This window comes from Cherax quadricarinatus, chromosome 60 (genome assembly GCF_038502225.1).
Source record: "Cherax quadricarinatus isolate ZL_2023a chromosome 60, ASM3850222v1, whole genome shotgun sequence".
NCBI lineage: Eukaryota > Metazoa > Arthropoda > Malacostraca > Decapoda > Parastacidae > Cherax > Cherax quadricarinatus.
This window is the reverse complement of record NC_091351.1, coordinates 10,988,245-11,004,442: the sequence shown is the minus strand read 5'-3', so window position 1 is coordinate 11,004,442 and position 16,198 is coordinate 10,988,245. Positions and strand designations below refer to the sequence as shown.

The following is a 16,198-nucleotide window of genomic DNA, read 5'->3' as shown; positions in this document are numbered from 1 at the left end:
TATTTTTACAAAGCAGAATTGTTATAAGAAGAGCAGAATATATGGAGAGTAAAATAAAGGTGAAGAGAGTGCAAAAGGAGAGCAGATGATAGTGGGAGAGGCACTGTCAAGAAATTTTAATGAAAATAAAAAAAATTGGAGATAAACAAAAGAAAGCCTAGGGAACGAATGGATTTATCAGTTAAAAACAGAGTAGGGGAGATAGTAGATGGGGAGCTGGAGGTATTTGGTAGATGGTGGGAATATTTTGAGGAACTTTTAAATGTAGACGAAGAAAGGGAGGCAGTCATTTCATGCACTGGCTTGGGAGGTATGACATTTTAGGAGTGAACAAGAGCATGATGTGAGTGTGGGGGAGGTGCGCGAGGCATTACGTAGAATGAAAGTGGGTAAAGCAGCTGGAACTGACCGGATCATGACAGAAATGTTAAAAGCTGGGGGATATATATAGTGTTGGAGTGGTTGGTATTTTTGTTTAATAAATGTATGGAAGAGTGGAAGGTACCTAGGGATTGGCAGAAAGCATGTATAGTTCCTTTATATAAAGGGAAGGGGGGACAAAAGTGACTGTAAAAATTATAGGGGAATAAGTTTACTGAGTATGCCAGGAAAAGTGTATGGTAGGGTTATTATTGAAAGAATTAGAGGTAAAACAGAATGTAGGATGGCAGATGAGCAAGGAGGCCTTAGAGTGGGTAGGGGACATGTAGATCGTGTTTACATTTAAGCATATATGTGAACAGTACTTAGATAAAGGTAGGGAAGTTGTCATTGCATTTATAGATTTAGAAAAGGCATATGATAGTGGATAGGGGAGCAATGTGGCAGATTATGCAAGTATATGGAATAGGTAGTAATTTACTAAATGCTGTAAAGAGTTTTTATGAGGATAGTGAGGCTCAAGTTAGGGTGTGTAGAAGAGGGAGATTACTTCCCAGTAAATGCTAGGGTGCTGGAGAGAGGGGTGGGATTAAATTATGGGGAATCAAATACAGTTACAAAGTTACATTTTGCTGATGATACTGTGCTTATGGGTGATTCTAAAGAAAAGTTGCAAAGGTTAGTGGACAAGTTTGGGAGGGTGTGTAAAGGTAGGAAGTTCAAAGTGAACATAGATAAGAGTAAGGTGATGAGGGTATCAAATGATTTAGATAAAGAAAAATTAGATATCAAATTGGGGAGGAGTAGTATGGAAGAAGGGAATGTTTTCAGATATTTGGGAGTTGACGTGTCGGTGGATGGATTTATGAAGGATGAGGTTAATCATAGAATTGATGAGGGGAAAAAAGGTGAATGGTGCATTGAGGTATATGTGGAGACAAAAAACATTATCTATTTTCACAAAGAAGGGAATGTATGAAAGTATAGTAATACCAACACTTATATGGGTGTGAAGCTTGGGTTGTAAATGCTGCAGCGAGGAGGCAGTTGGAGGCAGTGGAGATGTCCTGTCTAAGGGCAATGTTTGGTGTAAATATTATGCAGAAAATTCGGAGTGTGGAAATTATGAGAAGGTGTGGAGTTAAAAAAAAAAAAAAAAAAAAAGTATTAGTCAGAGGGCTGAAGAGGGGTTGTTGAGGTGGTTTGGTCATTTAGGGAGAATGGATCTAAGTAGAATTACATGGAGAGCATATAAATCAAACCATACCCCAGCCGGGATTGAACCCGCGGTCAGAGAGTCTCAAAACTCCAGCCCGTCGCGTTAGCCACTAGACCAGCTAGCCACAATAAGATTCGTCCAACTAGGTATATTTCTACACCATAGGAAGGTTAGCACAGGCACCACTGTGACCACAAATGCAAGTTTTTACAGACGAATCTCCAGCTAGCGTGGCCGTGACGGCCACGCTAGCTGGAGATTCGTCATAAACATCCAAGATAAAATTATAGCTGACACTTGTATTTATTAATTTATCTAATTTAGTAAGTTTATTTAAAATTGCAAATGTTTGCTGTGTGGCAGAATCATTCACTAGGTAAATTTGTATCCCTGTGCTCAATTTGTGGAGCTTTAGATAAGTTTTTTCTATCTCCCAATGAGGCATTTCTTATTTTTGCATTAAATAATTTATTCTAGAAAAGGGGTTACTAGCATCTTGCTTCCAGCATTTTAGTTTCCTTTTGCACTACACAAGGCTTATGGGGAAAGGATTCTTTTTCACTACCCCATGGAGACTAATGATTATATAAATATCTAATATAAAATCATGATCAGTATATTTACATACCAGATTACATAATTTTATTGTAATAGGCTGCAAAGAAAGATTGTGTATTGAAGAGTGTTTAACTGAGTTTGGGGATTATCAAGTCCTATATAGGAACTCGAGCAAGTAGAACTTGTGTAGTGGTGTATATTAGATTAGAAGTTCAATTTGTATGTGTTCACTGTCATTCTTGCTCTGTCTTCATGAATTACTAGCCTAGTATTCCATGATGAGGTGGGCAGTTTTGACAGTGGGTTAGCCATAATTACCCACTTCAGTTCAAGGGCAGTAAAATGTAACTCTTGGCTTTGACTCTTAATTTAAACTTTGCTTATCCAAAACAGATTTATCACATACTATTTGCTCTTGAATCCAGGTAAGGAGTTTGTACATTCTTTGTCTCCTGGTTGTCCATGTTCACCCATCTGTAAAGTGGGTACCTGGGTGTTAGTCGACTGGTGTGGGTCGCATCCTGGGACAAAATTGACATAATTTGCCTGAAATGCTCTGCATAACAAACTGCTTTCTGTGTAGTAATATATCATTGATGTCGGCTAGACCTGTATACTTGGTACATGTACTTGTAGAAATGGATATTATTCCCACTTACTCCTCCCCTTCCTCACTCCTGTGGCCCCCTCTCCCCCTACTCCTCCAATTTGCCTAATTTATCACAGAAAAGAAGTAAATGAGACAGGGAGACAATCTTATGAAGGATGAATTCTTCCCATGGTTTCTCTTGAATATCAAAAGTAGTATAACATAATATGTCCAAGTGCTCTGTAAATATTTAAATTTCCTTTTCAGTATACTCTTAATAGGGGAAAGGAGCCAGGGATACCTTGCTGACTCAATGCTTGAAATGTGTAACCATCCTGTTTTAGCACTTCTAAATTAAATCCCAAATGCAGGCTTCACTGTTTTATGTCTTTCAGGCACTAGAGGCAGAAATACAGTCACATGAACCAGTCATCAATAGTGTAAATAACCGATCACAGCAGATGATTAGATCTGGTCACTTTGCATCAGCAGAGATAGAAACAAAGATAAAGCTTTTGCTATCAAAGTTAACACAGCTGAAGGACACCGCGAGCGTGAGGAGACTCAGGCTTCTTGATGCTGTCGAGTCCCAATTGGTATGATTTTCTTCATTTTGTTACATAATTTAGTTCCAAATTCCAATATGAATTTAGATATTGAACCTGCATTATGCCTTTTACAGGTGTGAAAGTGATATTTGCTTTTGTTTCAGTTTTATACTGAGGCAGGTGAAGCAGAGGCCTGGATGCAAGAGAAAAGGCCGCTGCTATTGTCCCAAGACTTTGGAAAAGATGAGACCTCTGTTGGAGCACTAACCAAAAAGTTAGATAATGTTGCACGTGACTTGGAAAGTTTTAAATCGCCTCTGGAAAAGCTCTCGTTACTGTGTGCAAAGCTTACAGAGAGAAGACACTTTGACAGTGATAATATTTCCAAGAAAATGGTAGGCATTAAATGATTTGATTTTGTAATATATAATGCTTTGGGGCAATTTTTTTTATTGGTTTTTATTAAGGTTTTGTGTGTGTTTTTTTTATACTTATTGACACATGATAACTTGTGCATAATCTTGATCAATTTTTTTTTCACTCGTATATTACAAAACTTAATTTATTTTGGCTTTGTTAAAACTTCTAAACTGCTCTGTTCCATGGGTTTCACATGTGAATGTAGCACTTCAGAGTTCCAAGTGATACTTGATTACCATTCTCAGCAGACTTGATTGATTTAGCTTAGGTGTTATACATTTAGTTGCAATATATTTATCTGTTGGAGTGTGAGCAGGGTAATATTTTTGTGGAGAGATTCAGGAAAACCGGTTAGCTGGACTTGAGTCCTGGAAATGGGAAGTACAGTGGTACCTCAGGATACGAACTTAATTCGTTCCAGAAGGCTGTTAAAGTGCCGATACCTAACTAATTTGTTCCCATAATGAATAATGTAAATAAGATTAATCCATTTCAGACCCCCAAAAATATGCTTACAAAAGCACTTACAAAAAAACACTTGCATAATTGTTCGAGTTGGAAGCTGTTCATATGCCAAGGTACCACTGTATAATGCCTGCACTTTAAAGGAGGGGTTTGGGATATTGGCAGTTTGGAGGGACTTGTGAACTGTCATGTCTAAGCACCTCTGCAAAGACTGTGATTATGTATGAGTGAGGTGAAAGTGTTGAATGATGATGAAAGTATTTTTTTTTTTAGGGGGGGATTTTCTTTTTGGGTCGCCCTGCCTCGGTGGGAGATGACCGATGTGTTAAAAAAAAAAATTATCTGAAACTCATTCAGTATTTATTTCATGTAGCAATTCTTTTGAGTAAGTCAAATCATTGTAATCCACATTAATCTATCAGTCTTTCTCCATTTTCATTTAAAAACTTCATTTAATGAATGTTAATAGGTAAGATTTTTTCTGTAACAATTACTTTATGTATTAATATTAATTACTTTTGACTCAAAAGAAGTTAATATTTGCGAGCGAATTCACAGTTGAAATGACCAAATACTATATATTTATACATTTTCAAAATTTATATTAAATGCATTTCTATTTAGGTTGGAGAGTATTAAATAGTGGATATTTTTCACTCTGGTTAATGGGAAATTTTGTTTGGTGAAAGTCCACTCGTACACAGTAAATGATAGTCAGTGTTTATTATTTAAGGATGTTAACCATAGAGTGGAAAACATTCCCTTTTTGAAAACATAAGATGGTACAGGCTTTGTAATGTTTGGAAAGTTAAATCAAAATATAAATATCATTTCAATTTGCAGAATGATGTGGAAAAGCAGTATGCAGATCTGAAAATTTTGATGGAAAAAAGAATGAAGAGGCTAGAAGAGAGTCGAACATTGTTTGCATTCCTTAGAGAAAGTGATGAAGTGAGTGAGTGGCTAAATGATCAGATGGCTGTGGCAGCAAGTGAAGATTACGGCAGGGACGTGGAGCATGTGGAAATCTTAATCCAGAAGTTTGAGTCCTTCCTTAGTGCCCTGGCTTCAAATGAAGAAAAATTAATTGGTATAAAAGGGAAGGCCAAAACCCTGTTGGAGGATGGGCATCCAGAGCCAGCAAGAATAAAGGAAAAGGTGAATAATTTTAGTAATATTGCATTCTTGATAGTTTTGGTTTGCAGTCGAGAGAGAATTAGAGAGCAATAATACAGATTGACATTACTTTTATTGTAATTTTGTTTTTTCACATTTCTATTTCTAAGCCCCTATAAAATTTTCAGGTTGAAGAATTGCAGCAATTATGGGATGACTTGAAAGAATTGGCTAATGCAAGGCAAGAAGCCCTTGCTGGAGCTAAGCAGGTATGTAGCATGATGAAAAACTTCCATTTCTTCTTTCAACACACCGGCCGTATCCCACCGAGGCAGGGTGGCCCAAAAGGAAAAACGAAAGTTTCTCCTTTTACATTTAGTAATATATACAGGAGAAGAGGTTACTAGCCCCTTGCTCCCGGCATTTTAGTCGCCTCTTACAACACGCATGGCTTACGGAGGAAGAATTCTGTTCCACTTCCCCATGGAGATAAGAGGAAATAAACAAGAATAAGAACTAGAAAGAAAATAGAAGAAAACCCAGAGGGGTGTGTATATATGTGCTTGTACATGTATGTGTAGTGTGACCTAAGTGTAAGTAGAAGTAGCAAGACGTACCTGAAATCTTGCATGTTCATGAGACAGAAAAAAGGACACCAGCAATCCTACCATCATGTAAAACAATCACAGGCTTTCGTTTTACACTCACTTGGCAGGACGGTAGTACCTCCCTGGGTGGTTGCTGTCTACCAACCTACTACCTACAAAAACTTCCATTTATTTTATAATTTATTAGGTGATAACACCAAAACTAAATAAACCTAGGTGATAACACCAAAATGTTAAATGATAAAAACGACAACTTATGGAAAAGGATTTGCAAACTTGAGATATTAACCCTTTCAGGGTCGAGAGGCCCTCTCTTAACCCTTTCAGGGTCCAAGGCCAAAATCTGAAGTGGTGCCCCAGTGTCCAAGAATTTAAAAAAAAAAAATTATTTTTTCTTATGAAATGGTAGAGAATATTTTTGTGAATGTAATAAAGCAAAAATACGAAATTTGATGGAAAATTGACGAAATTATGCTCTCGTGAATTTTGATGTGTCGGCGATATTTACGAATCGGCGATTTTGCCGACTTTGACTCCCATTTTAGGCCAATTACATTATTCCAGTCGACCAAATTCTCAGCTATTTCACTAGTATTACTTCTATTCTATCGATTGAGCACAAGAAATCGCCAAGTCAACTGTTTCAACTACAAAATAAAGTGACCGGAAATTGGTAATTTGGCCAATTTAACACAAAGTTCAAAATGTTCCAATTTCAAAATAGGGTCCAGAATAAACAATGTAGGTATTCCTGGCACTAAACTAACATTTCCTCTGTTCATTAGTTATGTTTTGAGGCTTTACAAATAAATTCCATTTTGATTTTTTATTCACATAATGAATTTTTATTCACACCAAAAAATAGAAGATTTACTGTTATGCAATATTGTAATAATTGTATAAATATCATCACCACATTTGTGAATGTATATTAGACCCACCAGCTGGCGTGTATTAGACGTGTGAGGTCGTTTGTTTACTCTTTTACATCGGCAAAAATTTAACATTTCTGCCAATTTGAGCTCAATTTCAAGCCATTTCCAGTGCTAACACCAATCAAAATTATCTCTATTTCTGTAATATGTCTTCCATTCTATCAAATGAGACCAAGAAATCACAAATACAACTATAAAAAACATACGAAAAAACATTGCAAAGTCGCTGTTTTAATCGAAAATCATGGTCTCAGTTTTTTTCTCTCATTATACAGTGTGCTGCAGGATTTGTTTTATGTGGTGCACACATACCACATAGATGTATTCTCTCGTATCTAGGCCCAAATTCACCACTCACAGTTTATCAGAGTGAGCTGAGCTCATGACGTAGATCTACGGTTTGGACCCTGAACGTAAAGCCGTTGATCTATGGGACGGACCCTGAAAGGGTTAAACTTGTTCTCAGGGTCGAAAATTTTTTGGAAAAAAAAAAATCGTTTTTCTTATGAAATGATAGAGAATCTTTTCCCAATCACAATGACACCAAAAGTATGAAATTTGATGGAAAACTTAGGGAATTATGCTCTCATGAAGTTAGCGATCTCACCGATGTTTACATATCGGTGATTCTGCCCAATTTGAGCCTTATTTATGGCCAATTCCTGTGTACTAGTCGACAAAAATCATATTTATTTTGCTAGAACTCCATATTTTCTATCGAATGAGTACAAGAAACCACCCATTTACCAATTTCAACTACCCAAAACGTAGTTTGAAATTGGCAATTTTGCCAATTTCACACAAATTTCAGAAGATGCCAATTTCCAAATAGGGTCCAGAATAAATAAGAAATACATTCCTGGCACTAAAATAAGTTCTCTGTTCTGTTCGTTAGTCACGTCCCCAGGCCCCTCTTATATTTCTTTTGCTTTCCACTTTGAATTTTTATTCTTACAAAAAATAGAAGATTTACTGTTATGCAGACTACTGCATTAGTGTACAAATGGTATAAATAATATCAGCACACTTGTGAAAGAATATTAGACTCGCTAGTTGACGTGTATTGGACGCTTGGCATGATTTGTTTACTTTTGAACTTTGGTAAAAATCGAAGATTTCTGCTACTTTGAGCTCAATTTCAAGGTACTTTTCATTGGGAAACCAGTCAAAATCATCTCAATTTCTGTAATATGTCTTCCATTCTATAAAATGAGACCAGGAAAACTAGAATACAACCATAAATACCATACGAAAATACAGTGCAAAGTCGCTGTTTCAATCCAAAAACACTTTTTTTTTTTTCTCATTACGCACTGTGTGCTGCAGGATTTTTTTTATACTGTGCACACAGACCACATAGACCCATTCTTTCATATGTAGGCCTACCAGCTTTCTCTCGCTAGATTTGAAGGTGCTAGAATTTAGGCGTACTGGTACGTCAATAACTGGTGCATAAGCCGTACTAGTACGTCGAAAACCCTGAAAGGGTTAAATAGTGTCATTCTGTACACTTATTCTTCATATAAAACATATACCTGTTCTTGTATCTTGATATGCTCTGTATCAGAATTTTATTAGTGTTTGCTTAACATTTGTAGGTCCATGTATTTGATCGAAATGCAGACGAGACGATCAGCTGGATTGCAGAGAAGGATGCTTTTATATCATCAGAAGATTATGGCCATGATTTAGAAACTATTCAAGGTTTAGCAAGGAAGCATCAAGGCTTTGAGAGAGACTTAGCTGCAGTAAAGGAACAGGTATGTAAATGTTAAGGTTTTAGTCTAATTTTTTATTTTCTGTGGCATCACCTTTTCTTTAAGAGTACATTTGCCACCTCCAGAACTCAAGTCTGGCTAACCAGTTCCTTCAGTCCAATGATAAATGTTACTGTGTTCATAGTCCATATCCAACATCCCATGAAATTCCAATAATCACTTGCTTCCACTTGCTGATCTTACACACTCAAATGTGCCTGCTGCATTCTCAAATCATTTTCTGCTTTGGTTAACTAGAAGTTAAGTATCACTTATCTGAAATGCATGGGGCCGGAAGTGTCTAATTTTGGAATTTTTTGGATATATGAACGAGATAGTTTGGTGATGGGGCCACAAATCTAAACGAATTCCATTTATATTTCATATACACCTTATACACACAGCCTGAAAGTATTTTTATACAATATTTTTTATTAAAAGTAGCACAGCAGCATTGGCAGAATACCTGAATCAGCTGTTAAACAACAAAAAACAACAGCAGGCTTTGTCTCTACTTGCAATGCCAAATTTTAATTAAAAGGCTACTGTGTACTACTTAGGGTCACACAACAGAGCAGAGATAAGCATAAAATACAGTATAATCACAGTGATTAATGCACATAGGTCTGGCAGTGATGACTGTTGATAGCACACTGGTGCTAATAGAACATCAGAGCCCCACCCAGGTTATGCGAGGTCACGGGGTCACAGATGTCTGGGTACACCGATACTTGTGCAATGCTTGAAAACCTCCCCAGAGCCAACTGAAGTTTTCCATTTGTGGCATTATCAGTGCTCAAAAAAAATTTGGGGTTTTGGAGCTTTGGATGAAGGATACTCAACATGTAGTAGTGTTTTATATTAGCAGAAAAGTTGCTCCCAATTGTACATTAAACCCTTTATTCAGCAGCATACTTTGTAGAGAAAGGGGTTTAGTTATAGGTAATACATATTTTAAGAAAAAGAGGATAAATAAGTATACACGATATGATGTAGGGCGAAATGACAGTAGTTTGTTGGATTATGTATTGGTAGATAAAAGACTGTTGAGTAGACTTCAGGATGTACATGTTTATAGAGGGGCCACAGATATATCAGATCACTTTCTAGTTGTAGCTACACTGAGAGTAAAAGGTAGATGGGATACAAGGAGAATAGAAGCATCAGGGAAGAGAGAGGTGAAGGTTTATAAACTAAAAGAGGAGGCAGTTAGGGTAAGATATAAACAGCTATTGGAGGATAGATGGGCTAATGAGAGCATAGGCAATGGGGTCGAAGAGGTATGGGGTAGGTTTAAAAATGTAGTGTTAGAGTGTTCAGCAGAAGTTTGTGGTTACAGGAAAGTGGGTGCAGGAGGGAAGAGGAGCGATTGGTGGAATGATGATGTAAAGAGAGTAGTAAGGGAGAAAAAGTTAGCATATGAGAAGTTTTTACAAAGTAGAAGTGATGCAAGGAGGGAAGAGTATATGGAGAAAAAGAGAGAAGTTAAGAGAGTGGTGAAGCAATGTAAAAAGAGAGCAAATGAGAGAGTGGGTGAGATGTTATCAACAAATTTTGTTGAAAATAAGAAAAAGTTTTGGAGTGAGATTAACAAGTTAAGAAAGCCTAGAGAACAAATGGATTTGTCAGTTAAAAATAGGAGAGGAGAGTTATTAAATGGAGAGTTAGAGGTATTGGGAAGATGGAAGGAATATTTTGAGGAATTGTTAAATGTTGATGAAGATAGGGAAGCTGTGATTTCGTGTATAGGGCAAGGAGGAATAACATCTTGTAGGAGTGAGGAAGAGCCAGTTGTGAGTGTGGGGGAAGTTCGTGAGGCAGTAGGTAAAATGAAAGGGGGTAAGGCAGCCGGGATTGATGGGATAAAGATAGAAATGTTAAAAGCAGGTGGGGATATAGTTTTGGAGTGGTTGGTGCAATTATTTAATAAATGTATGGAAGAAGGTAAGGTACCTAGGGATTGGCAGAGAGCATGCATAGTTCCTTTGTATAAAGGCAAAGGGGATAAAAGAGAGTGCAAAAATTATAGGGGGATAAGTCTGTTGAGTGTACCTGGTAAAGTGTATGGTAGAGTTATAATTGAAAGAATTAAGAGTAAGACGGAGAATAGGATAGCAGATGAACAAGGAGGCTTTAGGAAAGGTAGGGGGTGTGTGGACCAGGTGTTTACAGTGAAACATATAAGTGAACAGTATTTAGATAAGGCTAAAGAGGTCTTTGTGGCATTTATGGATTTGGAAAAGGCGTATGACAGGGTGGATAGGGGGGCAATGTGGCAGATGTTGCAAGTGTATGGTGTAGGAGGTAGGTTACTGAAAGCAGTGAAGAGTTTTTACGAGGATAGTGAGGCTCAAGTTAGAGTATGTAGGAAAGAGGGAAATTTTTTCCCAGTAAAAGTAGGCCTTAGACAAGGATGTGTGATGTCACCGTGGTTGTTTAATATATTTATAGATGGGGTTGTAAGAGAAGTAAATGCGAGGGTCTTGGCAAGAGGCGTGGAGTTAAAAGATAAAGAATCACACACAAAGTGGGAGTTGTCACAGCTGCTCTTTGCTGATGACACTGTGCTCTTGGGAGATTCTGAAGAGAAGTTGCAGAGATTGGTGGATGAATTTGGTAGGGTGTGCAAAAGAAGAAAATTAAAGGTGAATACAGGAAAGAGTAAGGTTATGAGGATAACAAAAAGATTAGGTGATGAAAGATTGAATATCAGATTGGAGGGAGAGAGTATGGAGGAGGTGAACGTATTCAGATATTTGGGAGTGGACGTGTCAGCAGATGGGTCTATGAAAGATGAGGTGAATCATAGAATTGATGAGGGAAAAAGAGTGAGTGGTGCACTTAGGAGTCTGTGGAGACAAAGAACTTTGTCCTTGGAGGCAAAGAGGGGAATGTATGAGAGTATAGTTTTACCAACGCTCTTATATGGGTGTGAAGCGTGGGTGATGAATGTTGCAGCGAGGAGAAGGCTGGAGGCAGTGGAGATGTCATGTCTGAGGGCAATGTGTGGTGTGAATATAATGCAGAGAATTCGTAGTTTGGAAGTTAGGAGGAGGTGCGGGATTACCAAAACTGTTGTCCAGAGGGCTGAGGAAGGGTTGTTGAGGTGGTTCGGACATGTAGAGAGAATGGAGCGAAACAGAATGACTTCAAGAGTGTATCAGTCTGTAGTGGAAGGAAGGCGGGGTAGGGGTCGGCCTAGGAAGGGTTGGAGGGAGGGGGTAAAGGAGGTTTTGTGTGCGAGGGGCTTGGACTTCCAGCAGGCATGCGTGAGCGTGTTTGATAGGAGTGAATGGAGACAAATGGTTTTTAATACTTGACGTGCTGTTGGAGTGTGAGCAAAGTAACATTTATGAAGGGATTCAGGGAAACCGGCAGGCCGGACTTGAGTCCTGGAGATGGGAAGTACAGTGCCTGCACTCTGAAGGAGGGGTGTTAATGTTGCAGTTTAAAAACTGTAGTGTAAAGCACCCTTCTGGCAAGACAGTGATGGAGTGAATGATGGTGAAAGTTTTTCTTTTTCGGGCCACCCTGCCTTGGTGGGAATCGGCCGGTGTGATAATAAAATAAAATAACTTTGTAGAGTACACCTCTCTCGCTGCTAATGGTGTTAATATAGTAATTCATTTTTTATCAGTAAATTGCTAATGGATATTTAGGGCCACTTGGTATATAAATAGTAATAAGTAGTCTTTCAAGGAATCCTCTTTGCATGAACTGAATCATGTAGACTACAACCCCTTTGCATCAACACACAGTCTTCATTTTCCAAACTTGTTCCGTTACATTTTTTCATTTTTCTGTAAACGCTTCCATTTTATCTTCGATACACAATATTCACTCCTTATTAGCTATCAGAAATATTTATTTATCTTACTTCAACAAACTGGCTGTATCTCACCAAGGCAGGGTAACCCAAAAGGAAAAATGAAAGTTTCTCTTTTAAATTTAGTAGTGTATATAGGAGAAGTACAGTGCCTGCACTGTGAAGGAGGGGTGTTAATGTTGCAGTTTAAAAACTGTAGTGTAAAGCACCCTTCTGGAAAGACAGTAATGGAGTGAATGATGGTGAAAGTTTTTCTTTTTCGGGCCACCCTGCCTTGGTGGGAATCGGCCAGTGTGTTAATAATTATAATATAGAAGGGGTTACTAGCCCCTTGTTCCCTCATCTTTTATTTATAGGCTAATATTTGTTTAATTTTTGTTACATTATTTTAGTAGCCCATTTATATAAATATTCTCATTTCAGATGTATCTTTCACTTTAATAATATTAATGCACAGTATTTTAGTGACCCATATTGGTGTGGCACTATTAAATATAAATAAATAATAGCAATATTCCTACTTTGGCGAGATACTGTTGGCATAAGAAAATATGCCAGAGGTATTCAAAGCTTTTCCAATTCATTGTCTTTTGCTCTGAACTATTTGTCAAAAATATATAAAAATGTGGAATATATAGACTTTTATGTTCATTATGGTTTTACTTAGGTGGAGTCTGTTGTTGAGGAAGCCAAGCGACTAGCTGAACTGTTTCCAGATGCGAGAGAACATATTTCTGTCAAACACGAGGAAACTGTTGAAGCATGGAATGATCTTCTTGACAAGTCTGCACAAAGAAAGGATAAGCTGTATCAAGCAGAGAAGCTACAGTCATACTTTGATGATTACAGAGAATTAATGTAAGATTCCTTTAGAAGTTTATTTGTATTCCTTTACTCTGAGACTTAGATCAGTTGAGGTGTAAGAGTTATATCAGTAATTCAGTAATTTGCTTTATTGGCTGAGATGGTAATGTCTGACTTGAATATGCTGTTGATGCAACTTATAATTGCAAAGTAATGTTGAATAGTGTATGAAAGAAAAATATTTTGAGTAAAATTACAGGAAATAGCCCTGGTCTTTGAGAAATACTCATAAAAGTAATATTAAATTAGTCTGAAGGATGTGTGAGCTTCAAAATCTTTTACAATGCTTTGTGTCTCAGACTTCATTTAGTACATAAGAAACTCACCTCCAGCATTATTCAGTATTGTAGATATTGATGGATGCATTTTAATGGCATCCATTTGTAACTAGTCAAATCTGAGGTGCATAGGAAATGGGCATTTTTAAATGTAAACTTCATTTACTATACATAAGTTAAAGCATTAACTAAATCTAAAACCCTTTTCAAAGGGGGGGGGGGTTGATGCTGATGCTCTTGATCTGATGAACTGGAGCTACCCTCTCCTTTGGATCACCATTCCCCCCATCCCCCCACCCATCCATCCCATCTCCCTGGTGTTGTATAATCCTTGCTGGTTTATTCCTTCCCATTAATGTAACACCTTCCTCTTTTTTGTTTTTACGAGTACACATCTTCCAACATAAAAAGTACAAATTTAGGCACAAGAACCTTTTTAAAAAAAGATTTTTGCAGATTAGTTGCAGGGGAAGGAAATGGGGGGATGGGTGGGGGGTTAGAATGTGTGGCTAGACCTCTTCAATCTGAAAATCTTTCCACCAAAATTTTCCCATCATTTTTCTTTTTGGGAAGGTAAGGCAGGCAACTAAGGACAATAAGAAATTGATGAAAAAGAATTTGATATTGGGATTATATTTTAATTTGTTTTAAACTTTCTTTAAACTTGTTTTAAATCCTTCCTGAAATTTTTGGGACATAACAGAATAATTGTCTGTAATTTCTTCAAAAATTAATTTTTGTTATTAAATGATAATACCTTACCTGTATCTTGAAGGGCTTGGCTGAATGAAATTTTGGCTAAGATTACAGCACCAGAGTTACCAAGAGATGTGCCTGGTTCTGAAGCAGTAATCTCAAGGCACAAGGAATACAAGACTGAAATTGATGCCCGGGCTGATGCTTTTGATAAGTTCAGTGCAGCTGGTAATGCACTCATTGATCAAGGTCATTTCATGGCAGAAGAAATAGCTGAAAAGATTGCAACCCTGGAGGCTCGTAGGAAGCTGCTCGTTGAATCCTGGCACTCGAGAGATACTATATATGAACACAACTTTGACTTAAGGGTAAATATTGTTTTTTCTTAACAACAATGTTGTATCTTCAAAGGTAAAGGAATGTTGCCACATTAAATGTAAATGTTTTTTTACGCACACTTCATGGTATTGTATTCCACAGTCCTTTAATAAATTTATTATTACAATATTTTCAATTCACTTTGGGTATCTTGGCTTATAGATAAAGTATCTTGATGTATGATCTTGTTCCAGATGTAATGTTTTTTGATATCATTGACATTGTCTCTTGGCTATTTACCCTGGTGATCTTTGTTTATATGCATGCCCACCTACCTGCCCTGGTATCATTTAATATGCACAATGTTAGATAATGGTGCTGCTTAGCTAATTTTTTTAAGGCCAATTATAGGCTCCAGGCATAACATTAGAATATAGAAGCACTGGAACAGGCTTACTGGCTTAATTTTAGGGAGGTACTTTTTCAATACAACCCTTTTCACTTTTATATTTATTTAACCATATTTTTAAAGTTGCCCAAAATGTTAACTTCAGTAACTCTACTTGGCAAACTGTTTCACTCTTCTGCACTATCTTGCTGTACTAAGTGCTGACCAATTCCTATTTGGGTAGTGTGTGTTGTTACCATATGGAGCAATGGCATTGCTAGAGTTGGTTTCACATGGGGTGGCATCTTTGGTGTCACCCACATGAATTCCAAGGGTGGAAGGGATGGGGGAGGAGTAAACTCCAGTTACATCACTACTGCATAACCAATGACTAATGTTTAGCAGTGAGAACATTTAAGGATCATAAACCAAACAGGAGAATACTTCTCACCTTTATTAATAATAAATAATTGTAGTAATGTTGAGGAAACTTAAATACCACTTTTAGTACAGGCAACAAAAAGATTGCAATATCAGAAATACACCAATTCCGATTTGACCTTGAGTACAGGTAACATCTCAGTGAATCAAATCTTACATTTCCTTGCCTTCAATCCTGCAAAATCATCTATCACATCATCAAAATCAGTTATTTTCTCTATATAGGCTTATTTATTTTCTATATAGCCTACTAAAAAGAAAAAAACATCAGTGGGATGTTTGAATGTGTGTGGATGTTGGGTGAAAGATAAGGAAGAGAGATGATTGTGGATGTTATGAATAAGAAGCTGGATGCCCTGGTTTAAGTGAAACAAAGCTGAAGGGGGTGGGAGAGTTTCAGTGGGGAGAAATAAATGGGAGTAGGTCAGGGGTTTCAAATAGAGCTAAAGGAGGAGTAAACACAAATGCAGTATAATGTGATCCTTTATTGACTACGTTTCGCCCACACAGTGGGCTTTTTCAAGTCACAAACAGAACTACCTGGGGTGGAAGGAACGCGAGTATATATAGTCCGGCTGAGGTCAGGTGAAGAATGCTGCATCTGATGATGTACCGAGTGGGGTTATAGAGTCTAAAAACTTGGGTAGCTTGGAAAGGAGATTGGACAAGTTTGTGAGCAGACCTTCTACAGAAACTCAAGACTTATCGCCACAGAAGACAACACTCAATACCGAAGAATCCTGGAATCATCACTCATTTCTATATCCGACAACTTCAACCAGAATAGTGGC

The 16,198-nt window shown here is 37.5% G+C and overlaps 1 protein-coding gene across 15 annotated transcripts in view; it reads left to right on the top strand.

Annotated features, from left to right (window-relative positions):
• kst (spectrin beta chain, non-erythrocytic 5 kst) overlaps positions 1-16,198 on the top strand; it is a 436,819-nt gene that overhangs the window by 330,089 nt on the left and 90,532 nt on the right. For all 15 annotated transcript variants that reach the window (XR_011393672.1, XM_070097938.1, XM_070097941.1 and 12 more), the window contains 7 exons: positions 3,143-3,343; positions 3,460-3,690; positions 5,024-5,338; positions 5,485-5,565; positions 8,438-8,599; positions 13,090-13,280; positions 14,340-14,628. Coding sequence is in view for 14 of the 15 variants with exons in the window: in XM_070097938.1 (XP_069954039.1) it covers positions 3,143-3,343; positions 3,460-3,690; positions 5,024-5,338; positions 5,485-5,565; positions 8,438-8,599; positions 13,090-13,280; positions 14,340-14,628 (1,470 nt within the window). In the remaining variant the exon portion in view is untranslated. The remainder of the gene's footprint in view (positions 1-3,142; positions 3,344-3,459; positions 3,691-5,023; positions 5,339-5,484; positions 5,566-8,437; positions 8,600-13,089; positions 13,281-14,339; positions 14,629-16,198) is intronic.